General features: G+C 38.3%; 1 protein-coding gene and 1 pseudogene across 1 annotated transcript; both read left to right on the forward strand.

Moving 5' to 3' along the window:
• The first annotated feature begins 581 nt into the window (after positions 1-581).
• On the forward strand, positions 582-2,821 carry LOC133845269 (putative inorganic phosphate cotransporter). The gene is made up of 4 exons (XM_062279676.1): positions 582-698; positions 1,114-1,250; positions 1,311-2,384; positions 2,457-2,821. The coding sequence occupies exons 1-4, from the start codon at positions 677-679 to the stop codon at positions 2,655-2,657; spliced, it is 1,434 nt and encodes a 477-aa protein (XP_062135660.1). The 5' UTR covers positions 582-676; the 3' UTR covers positions 2,658-2,821.
• Positions 2,822-4,725: 1,904 nt separating this feature from the next.
• LOC133844002 (putative inorganic phosphate cotransporter) lies at positions 4,726-6,608 on the forward strand (annotated as a pseudogene).
• Positions 6,609-11,941: the final 5,333 nt, after the last annotated feature.

Below are 11,941 nucleotides of genomic sequence, written 5' to 3' on the forward strand. Positions count from 1 at the left end.
TTGGAATACAAAAAGCTGAAAGTGAAAAAAATACATTTTTTATTTGCATTGCATTTATTTTTAAAGTTCTTAACCTTTTTAAATAAACTAAAATAAAAAGCTTCATAAACAACATCAAATTTAAAAGGATAAAAACTATTGCCTACTTTTAGGATGAACTGTATATTGAGTGTTTTGTTATTGTGTCATAAGCTTTAACTTGTTAAAGTGTCAGATCTTTTTAAAGATTGCAGAGTAATTTGTCAACAGCTGATTGTTTATTGATTTATCTCGGTACTATCAGCTCAAGTGTCATTTGATTGAGGCATGTGACATGATCTTTCTAAACAAATGAGTTATTGACTTAGGTCAGCAAACAAAATATGGTCGATATCGAAGATATGTATATGTATCGAGATTTACTCTATTTTTGGTATTATTTTCCTTGTGGTTCGATTTGTGTGGGCAGCACGTGCTAAACATTATCGTAGGATTATCAATGCTGATAAGGTTAACCAAAAATTGTTGGCTTATCAGACCATATTCATGGGCGATCGGGGACAAAGTGCCTGGGATTCAATCAAAGCGTTAGCTCTAGCCACACTTATTCCTCTCTGGTCAGCAGTGTGGTTTAAACGTGGCCGAAAATTGTCCGGAGTTGACAAATCTATTTCAGTGAAAGTGATTAAGGACTAAAATGACAGCAGAAATAAAGAAAGGTGAGCATTAAAGTGAAAGAAAGTTAAAAGGATTTTAAATTGCGCACTCAAATATCCATTTATTATGCAATTAATACTGCTCGCGTCGCAATAACATCTGAAAGTCGCCGAAAAATGATTAAATGCTCACTAATTCGGGTATGGAATTCCCAAAAACGCTCTACTAACATACAACGTAACTTCTGTTTATTGAATTTGCGTTGTAAATCTCTTAAGCTATATAAAATCGACCTACACATTATCGGAAATCGATCATAATTCAGCTGGAGGGTGGTCTATCGCTTGATAAATGCCAAGGCACGCGTATGCATCGTTTTTGTTTTGGACTTTAACCGAATATGGCGCCTGCTAGTCTTGTTTGACATTCGAAATTGTGAATAAATCATTATTGATTGTTTTACCTCTTGATTTATAGGTCCCTTTCTGGGCATACGTCATCTTCAGGCGCTGCTTATCTTCATTACCATTACTTGTGTCTACGTTGGTCGTCTCAATGTCGGCGTATCTGTCGTGGCAATGACCAATGCCGAGTCCACAAATCCCGATTTTCCGGTAAGTTTACGATAGCATCTACCCTAATTGACAGCATTACTTAAGGTTGATTAACTCTAGGAATACGACTGGACGAATGGACAGAAATCTCTGGTGCTGTCAAGCTTTTACTGGGGCTACATCATTACCCAGTTTATCGGCGGTTATCTGTGCAAGCAGTTTGGTGTCAAAAAGGTCATGTTCTGGGCCACTATCAGCTCGGGCGTGTGCAGCGCTGTTACGCCTCCGCTGATCAAATGGGGAGGCTGGGGCGCCTATTGCGGAATTCGTGTCGTGATGGGCTTTGCTCAAGGTGTGATCTTTCCGTGCATTCATCAGCATTTGGCTCGCTGGTCACCGCCACAGGAACGCAATCGCTTGGGCGCCCTCAGTCACACGGGCATCGAGTGTGGAAATGTGTTGTCCATGTTCATGAGTGGCATGATTGCCAAGGGTCCGATGGGTTGGCCTGGCATCTCGTACATATCCGCTGTGTTTGCCTTTACCAGCGGCATCTTATGGTTCATATTTGCAGCGAATAATGCCACCGAATCTCGATTCATTAGCGAAACAGAGAGGGACTACATCGAGTCAACGCTGCAGCACGATGAGAACTACCACAAGGTTATTATTCCCATTCCTTGGCGTGCGATTTGGACCTCCGCTCCCTTCCTCGCTGTGCTGGTAACGCGTTGTGCAGAGAATTGGGGTCTGAGTACGCTGCAGGCTGAGATTCCTGAATATATGAATGGTGTGCTCGATATGGACATTGAAGATAATGCGCTGTTCTCTGCGCTGCCCTTCCTGGCCATGTGGGTCATGTCCTATGTGTATCTGATTTCTTCGGACATTCTTTTAACTAAGAAATATATGTCACTAACGGCGATTCGCAAGACCTTGAACTCATTGGCCTTTTGGGTGCCCGCCGCAACGCTGATTGGCATTGGATTCCTCGACGTTGACCAGAAGACCTTGGCCATTGTCCTGATGACTCTCAGCGTGGGCTTCAACAGTGGCGCGACCATTGGCAGCTCCCTTAACTCGATCGATTTGTCACCCAACCATGCTAGCATCCTGATGGGCATCATTAATACCGCTTCGAACATCGTACCGATTGTTACTCCATTGGTAGCTGGTGCGATTGTCTCTGACGGAGTGAGTTGTCGTTATGAGTATTATATTTGACAGTTATTCATTATTTACTATGCTTATCTATTTATTTTGCAGACGGACCGAACTGAATGGCAAATTGTTTTTATTATCTCGGCTGTGATATTCTTTGTGTTCAATTGTATTTTCCTGATATTCGGCACAGCGGTGGTGCAGCCCTGGGATGCCGAAGACTTCCTGCTTGGTAAGCAGCCCGAGCTGGCGAAGACTCCGGCGATAAGAGACGAATCCGATACGAAAAAGTCGATCAGCGGTTAACCGGAACCGATAATCCGCAATCTGACAGCAATTCGAAATTCGAGTATTATTTTAAATCACATAATAAACCCATAAACGCTATACAATTCTGTTGAGTACGGAGTCGATAAGCCAGGAAACCCAATAAAAAATCAAATAATAAAAACTAAATTTAATAATAATAATATTTGATTTACTTAGCTATATTTAGATAGCTATTGTTATTTATGAGTGTGCGTAGTTTAGTGTAATGGTAAAATCAAAAAAAGAAACTAATAAATATGAAGTGTTTTATTGGGTTTTTCATAAAACTTATCATTAGGTTGTCGAATTTAATCAATACTAATGAATTTTTATTTACAAAGCTACAAAATTAGCTGCTCTTATTAATATATATTTTTTAATAACTTTGTGAGTCACATTAATTTCTGGTATTGTTTGCTTCAATGAAAAATTTTTTTTTGGGTAATTTGCGCAGTTCTTGAACTCTGCACAACTCAATTAAATTGGGTTTTTTTTTTCATAAATATAATTACTAGATATTAATGTAGTAGCTATCTTTTACTGTGATTCATTTTCTTATATCAGTTATTTATATAGTGTTATAAATATAAGTGGAAATGATTTAAATTATTATCCATTACCAAATATGTATATTAATCTTAAAATAGTAGTAAATAAATAAACAAAACAAGTTACAAGTAATAAAAAAAATTGATTTATTTAGTTGTCTGTAGTTTTGACATTTTGCGTCTTGTTCCAGTCTCCAAATGGAATTTATGAGACATTTCCATTGAATTTTTCTTTGTGCATAGCTTGAAAATGTGTCGTTAATCATCCTTGTATCAATACTTGAATATGTTCTTAACTTCCCCGAGTTGCCCTATATAATCGCACGGTATTCGGTCTGGCGATAACTCAATATTCTTCTACCAATTTCATTTGTATTTAAAACAAGCCAATAAAATGTTATAAATAATATGTTTTGACTTCTGCTATTGTTATTCCCCTTGGTAGTCCGTATTTCTTTATGGTACTAAAGTGGTTAGTTGCTACACTGTCAGAAAATAAAGCGCAAAGATGGAGATAAGCTATCACTCATATGTGTTTACCGTCGAAATTTACCCTTTTCTTTATCTACATCAATTGAATTTTATTATTTTCAGTGTAGGGCACTTATGAGCTGATTTATTTTGAACAATGCTTCGAATGTTATCAATTTATTATCACTTAGCTACCCAGTAGCATCGCTTATCACTGCATTATGGCTTGCTGGACAATTTGCTTATACAATCAAGGCTCTTTAACTAGAAGCACTTGAAGTTTTTCAACTGCGAGATACCCTGTAATCAGCAGTAAATATGTTAGTAATACTTTTAACAAATTTTTAATAGTGAAAATTAAATGTTTTAGAGGGATATTCTTTGTTTTGAAAATATATTGATCTTATCTAGGAGTTTGATCACAAATTGTGAGCTGTTTGGCGCAGTAATAATGGCTGGGACTTTACTGTTATCAAATAGAATATTTGGAATAACATAAAACTAAATGGAATCATTCACTTCTGGGCAAACAATTTAGCTTAACTTCTGGCCTGGAGTTGGCAGTTAACAGATAACATGAGAAAACATCTGCTTTGACAATGTGAGCAAAGCATTCGCCATAAATCTTGAGGCAAATAAATAGCTTGGTGTTGCAAATGAGACGTCACAAGGTAGTAATTATTTAGCAATAATTTTTATTTACATTATTTTTCACCCTATTTTTTATTTACATTATTTCACTCTATTTTTATTTGTTTCAATATTTATAGAGTTGACGCTGAGTCGTGGGACTCACTGGTACTGAATGAAGTAAGTCAAATAAGTGCCTATGTGCATATTATTCGTACAATGGAGCTGATCTACAGGTGCCCAACTGGAGCATTTGCGTCAGCTTTAGCTGTTATTGTTTACTTTCGCTTAATCAGTTCTATTGGTAGAACGCTCAGAAAGTGAATGATTCGCAAGCGCGTTGCCAGTCCAAAGGAGCTGTAGATACTCTCATAGCCAGCTAAGCCAACTGGTCTATAAATGTTGGCATTACAGCTGACATGGGCGCAGAACCATTTAGTCAATCAACCAGTGCACAATCGAATTGCGACAAAAAAGACTAAATATATTAATAATAATCTTTCTCAATAACTGTACGTATCAACGGTCGGTATGAGTAACGAGTGTAAAGTGTCCAAAGGGCCAAGGATTGGTGTGCGGCATCTGCAATCCTTGCTGCTCTTCCTCGGTCTTACGGTCATGCACATTGCTCGTCTCAATGTGAGTGTGGCTATTGTTGCCATGACAAATGCAGCAACCACCAATCCCAATTTTGAAGTGAGTAACAAATATCAAAGTGCAAAGTATCTTCGTGTTTTGCGATCACAGTGCTGACGTGTTCTTCTCATACTCTCTCCTGCAGGAATACGATTGGAATGAGCGACATAAGTCGTACATTTTGTCCAGTTTCTATTGGGGCTACATTCTTACCCTGTGTCCGGGCAGTTTCCTGTGTCGTCGCTACGGCGCCAAGGTGGTGCTCTTCGTCGCCAGCTTCGGCACAGCCATCTTCAGTGTTATCACACCGTGGTGCATCACCTGGGGTGGTTGGCAAGTGTTCTGCGCCATACGCATACTCCAGGGTCTCTTCCAGGGTGTCATCTTTCCCTGCGTCACCGAACATCTGGCCATGTGGTCGCCACCAGAGGAACGCAATCGCTTGGGCGCTTTCAGCTATACAGGCACCGATTGCGGCACAGTGCTGGCCATGTTCATCAGTGGCATGATTGCCAAGGGTCCCATGGGCTGGCCGGGTATCTCTTACGTCTCGGGTGCTCTGTGTGGCGCCTGGTGCATACTCTGGCTGATCTGTGGTGCCAACAATGCGCCCGAGTCGCGTTTCATCAGCGAAGAAGAGTGCAAGTACATCGAATCTTCGCTGGAGCACAACGAGAACTTCCATGAGCGAAGCATTCCCATTCCCTGGCGTGCCATTGGCTGCTCAGTGCCTTTTATGGCGCTGCTTGTGGCACGTTGCTCTGAGACCTATGGTCTCAGTACGCTACAGGCTGAAATTCCGTCGTACATGAATGGAGTGCTTAATATGGAAATACAGAGCAATGCGGTGTTCTCATCGCTGCCTTTCTTGGCCATGTGGCTGCTCTCTTATGTCTATCTGATTGTGGCAGACATTCTGTTGCGCAAAAAAATGGTTGTCGCTGACTGCAGTGAGGAAACTATTCAACACTCTGTCCTTCTGGATACCCGCTGCGGCTCTTATTGTGATTGGTTTCCTTGGCGAGGATCATGCGAATGTCGCCATTGCCCTAATGATTGTCAGCGTGGGTGTCAACAGTGGTGCCACCATTGGCAGCTCTCTCAACACCATCGATCTGTCGCCCAATCATGCGGGCATCCTCATCGGCCTCAGCAATACCGTGGCCAATGTGATACCCATTGTGACACCCCTGATAGCGGGTGTTATTGTCGTCGATAAGGTGAGTTTGCTGCTGATTCAATCAGTTCCCCGAAAGGTTCTAATCTTGATCTCTTTGTTTGACAGCACGATCGTGGCCAATGGCAAATTGTCTTCGGCATTGCGGCGATCATCTTTTTTTTGTGGGCAACTGTGTCTTCCTCATTTGGGGCACGGCCGAGGCGCAGCCCTGGGATGCGGATGATTACCTCACGCCCAAAGATGCGGAATCGTGCAGTGCGAAAAAATCACCCACAGCCGCGATAGCTCCGCCCATCGATCCGGTGCTTGAACAGCAAATCAGCTGGCCGGAAAGGTATACGGCAAAGGCCATCGATTGATTTGTAGCGGATACGTGGAACAATTATTTATTTTAATCAGTATTAACAAATAAGCAGGTTGTAATTTATTTTATTTATAAGACCATAAATGTGAGCTTAGGTAAATTATATTAATAGATTTCAATCACCCGTTGTTTTTGTTGCTACGACGAATATTTCGAACGGATTTCGACACTCAACTCTCAACATTCTATTGCCCCTCGTTTGTCGTCGTCGTTCGTCGTTCGTCGTTCTATCTAATCTATAACTTTCTTAATAAATATGAATACATTTATATTGTATATATTTATAGTCAAGCACTCGCGAATAAACAAACCACCAAATAAATGAATCGAAGAGTTTTGCAAGAGTGAGTTCTTAAGCATGCCGAACAAAACATTTGCCACAGCTGTTTGGTACTTGAGTTTTTTATTCGCCACTGTCAGTTACCACGCCATAAAAATACACTTAATGTGATGTGCTTTACGGTAGCTGGAACTGTGACAGCATATAAGTTCGCTATTATTTATGTGTCAGTGTGAGAGATCATTTAGACTTTGTAGCATGTGCGTTCGACTGCAAAAAGGGGGCAGGTCTCTCCCTCTGCCTCTTGGCGTTATCTTATCAGTCAGTCACCCAAGTCCAATAACATAAACAAATCGTTTGGCAATCGATTTGCCATATAGATACACATCAAATCGGATTGTAATTGCTTTAAGCGACTGATAAATTACCCTGCGAATTGTTTTATTTGTTGTGTTTACCCAGCGATAAGTGTTTCCGTTCAATAAATAATACTTTCATTCACTTCAATGTTTACTCACTACTGCAATTATTATTAGTTCATTAGCACTATCTGCTTAGGTAATTTATTGGCAAGCTTTTGGTGCGACTTTTTGCTATTTCTGTTTTCAAATTACAGCGTATTCCGATAGCAAAGTTCCTTCCATGCTGCACCTTAACTTACCAACAAATTACAAAACGATTCTTTCCACACAGTACAGATATTCAATATCTATACTGTATTGTTTTTATACTATGTATTCCTACCGGTTCTCTGTTTGATTGTGACTCTTATCAGCTGTTTTTATTCAATAATTTTAAATCTCTGCCTAAAAGTATGCTAGGATTTTATATGCATACACTGAAAATTTATTGAGTACTTGTTTCAATTGGCTTCATCCCTTTATTTTGCTAAAACTATTTAATATTGTTAAAATTATTTTTTCTTTGCCCAAAGAATACTTGGAACTCATTCACAGGTTTTTTTTTTATTAATTTAAGTCTTCCCTATGTCATATTGAATATTCCAGTTCGTTGTTTAAGTCTTTCGTTTCCAGGCAAAAATTACAATTAAAAACAGTTGCTATACAAATTGGGAAAATAAATTAACATTTCCTCAGCTGAATATTACATTTAATATACAGAAAGTTATTCACTATTAACATTCCAAATTTATTGAATTGCATATTGCATATTTTCTTTAATATATTTTACATTTAGTAAGTTTTAAATCTGTTCAATATTAAAATTTCTATACGATTTTTGAAGACATTAATAATATTTACGTAATTTGCAATATTTACATATACAATTCTTTGTATCAATTAACAAAGAAAGTCAGTTACCTGAACTATGAGTTTACTCGTCCGCCATGTTGGAAAACCATTTTTAACTGCAGCCCAAAAGTATGCAGCAATAAATTTGTGCTCTGATCAGCTGCGTTGTCCGTGCAATGTGTGTTGTTGGAATACCAGAAATTTTAATACTGTTAATACGCTTTTAATTTTTTAGCAAACTATGTATAACGAATTAAAGACAATTATTAATTCACAATTGTCATTCTACAATTACGCTTGTGCGGAAAAGTATTCACTAATTACCATCATTAAACTGTTTACTCATATGGGTGCTAGAGCTGTGAATCCCTTAAATATGTATTGAACTCGCCTCGTACTCATTTTCGATTTTGTTTATCACGACAACTTTTGCTTTTGTATAAAAAAATGGTTTGTTGTTATTTTTCAATTTTAAGAAATTACCAAGCTGATAGTGGTGAGTGTTTTACGACTCTCCTAATAAATCGCTCTCTGATGGACTTATAATTAAATTTGTTCATTTAGCGATTAGATTATGAGCTACTGTCAAAGCCTATAAAGATTTTATTGACTTTATTATTTAGTCATTGAGCACTCGAAGCATTCGAGCAAACATATTTGTACTCTATAAATACTTTATTATTTGTGTAGACATCTTGTTTGCATCGTAAATATTTTGTCACTTAATTATCACACTTCAACCTAAAAAATGGGGATTTTGTATTGATTTTTATATCTAAATATGTTTTTTGTTAGAGTATTTGTAGTGCGGCTTAATCAGAGTTACACGCGCGATGTTTGCTCTGAGTTCAAGTACAAACGTTGCGTTCTATGGTGTTGGGTCTTCCATCGGAACTGGCTGTCGAAATGGAAGTTTGGGATTTGTGCATTCAATTCAACAAATTTAAGCTAGCGGATCTTATCAATAGACAGTTTTACTGACGCAATTCGCGATTCGTCAATGGCTGTAAAAAATTATTGATATCTCTTAAAGTATTTTAACATGTACTTGATAATATTATTGTTTGTATCATGATGATCATCATAAGAGAAGCATTGTTGTTCAAAATTGAACGATGCGAAGTTTCTGTAGAAATTTCCGTGAAGTTATGCTCTATTTCTAGGTATTTACTTGAGATCAATCAAACTGAATGATAAATGACTATTAAGAAAACCCAGACAATAATCGTATCGTATACGTAGATAAAAATCGGGGAACCTACCCCGAGTACGATTAGCAATTGAAAATAAATTCTAAATTGCATTTCATTTGAATAAAAATTACTTTTAGAAAACCCAGCGAATATACTTATATTTAGATTTCCTATCGCTGTGTATAGTATGTATGTGAAAAGTTAAGTCAACTTCCCCCAGTTGATAGACGTAAATATGTTAAGCCGCAAATACTCGTAATGAGATTCGGTTGAAAGACCGCCGACCAAAATCGCACAAAACGAATCGTGGTCTGAATTATTAAGCAAGTGATTTGCCGATATACTTAGATCGGGGAAGCGTGGCGGTGCTTGTTGTTCGATGGTGGGGAAGAAGGCAGAGGGTCCTAATCAATGTCACCGATTGCCACCACTCGACTGTGTGTATAGAATGATTTGGCATTTATTTAGTTGACCGAAATAGTCGATCTGATCTGGCAATTAACATGCGCAATGAATACGACTTGATAGCCCGATACTTGCCAATTTAGTTAAAGCGATTATTCCATTGAGCGGGTGGCCAACTGGGCACTTGAACTTGGAGCCACATGTGACCGGCGACGACAGCGTCGCTTATTCGTCATACAATAATACTACCACAACAATATTAAGGAACTGAATAGTCACTGGCCGACTTTGGCTGTGGTCAAGTTCAGGCAACGGCACGTTTTGCATATTATAAACAAAACGCAAAGTGCGTCGATGGCACTCGACTAGCTTGATACCCAAACGAACAAACATGCTTGGAATGCAATATATATGTATATAGAGAATATAAATTTCATTTCAGTCTTTTTTGACTAAATGAATTGTTTATTAAGTGTTATTGCCCGAATTCTGAGAATAATAATGTGAAAGATCTAATTTATTTGGCAGCTATCTTCGCCCTCCGAACGGGTTATGCAAATACGCTGAGCGTTGAGCTCGTCTAACAGTTTGGTATTACACAATAGCATGTCAACACTAACACGAAAATAAAACAGATGAAATGCATTACGGCAGTGCATTTAGTTGTTGCCTGAAATATGTCAATAGTGTAATTACCCCGTTGGCTCAGTTTGTGAACTCGAACATGAACAAGCTACAATTTCGAATTTGCAATTGCAATCGTATTCTAGCTATCTATTAATTATTTTTCGAGCCAATTCGCTGACAAAACAATAAGAATATCTAAATACACAGCTGTAGCAGAATATAACAGAACAGATCTGGTATTATCATTAACCGAGCCGAGTACTCACAATAGATACAGAGAAGTATTCACAAAAGCTTTAGACTGGTTGGATCAGGAAACTGCTGCATCATTTGCAAATAGACAATCACAAAATTTATGTCATTCTCAATACGAGAGTAACTATTTAATGTTATTTATACTTCGTTTGGGCTGCGCGATTTATGATTTGATTTGCAACTCGTTTGCCTAATGGCTGAAGATCATAATCCATAAATCCTCAAGTGCATTGGCCCCCGGACTTAGACACACGTTGCCGGAACTGTAGACTGTAATACCGCTAAACTGAAACACTTGAAACGCTTGTAACAACACATATAATTCTACCCACTTAAAGTTATCGAAAAATGGGGAAATTTATTGAATTTCAACTTGAAAAGCATATGATTTCCATTGATTGCAATTACGATTAGTCAGTCTGCACTTTGTTGATAAGGAAATTGCACAATGTCGCCAATGACAAGCCCTTTTAAATCACATGTACTATAGCAGCAACTTTCGTTACAGCTCCGCATGAATAAATTGACATGTAACTGTTGCAGCTGAAAAAAAAAAGATTGCCAATTGCCACCTGCGAGCGAGTAATAAAATTCAATTATTTTGAAAATAGTTATTAAACACAGCTCGCGATAATAATAAACAATTGTCAACACAAGCACACACACGATCGAAAAACATACGATGCAAGTTCACACAACAATGTGAATTCCATTCGATCAGCGAGGCATGAACTATGCAGGGCTAAGAATTTCCAATAATTATATTAATGTCTCTCACACATTGGAAAATGTGTTTAATCAACGACCAACATTCCACATTCTCTAAGCGGGAGAAAGTAAAAGTCGAACAGAACAAATTCATAGAATCGAATCGTATCGAATGTCAACTTCTAAACGTCATTTCATCTGACGACGGTGCGTGTTTGTTTTGTTATATCTATTTAACTCTATTTTATAAGATTTTTAAGTGCCTATTGTTGAAGCATTTGTATACATAAATATAAATAAAGCGACGCGAATAGCTTTGCAGAGATGCTGAACGTATTGCGTGCCAGCTTTAGCAGCTCGTTTGAGTTTTGGTTCAGCGTTCGAGGGGGACTTACCGATGTGTCTAGACAAATTGCTACGATATACAGAGTTCAGTTGGTATTCCCAAAAGCAGCAAAACAAAACAAAAAAGCGAAATACAAAACACAAAAACCTTAATGTTTGACAAAATTTTCCATTGGTTCGTTCCGCTTGCCTCGAATCAATCGAGGTTCATCGAGGGCAGAGCATTGGTTCCAGATAGCATTGCATAGAGCATAGAGTTCTATCTCAGGTGGTATCAATTTGTAACATACTTGTATATAATTATGCCACTTTGTTTACGGCCTGCTTGAGGAACATCCGTCCGCCATCGAAAAGCCTCAGCGATCGATACCAGAGAATATGTAGTT

The sequence above is a fragment of the Drosophila sulfurigaster genome, chromosome 3 (genome assembly GCF_023558435.1).
Source record: "Drosophila sulfurigaster albostrigata strain 15112-1811.04 chromosome 3, ASM2355843v2, whole genome shotgun sequence".
Lineage (NCBI taxonomy): Eukaryota > Metazoa > Arthropoda > Insecta > Diptera > Drosophilidae > Drosophila > Drosophila sulfurigaster.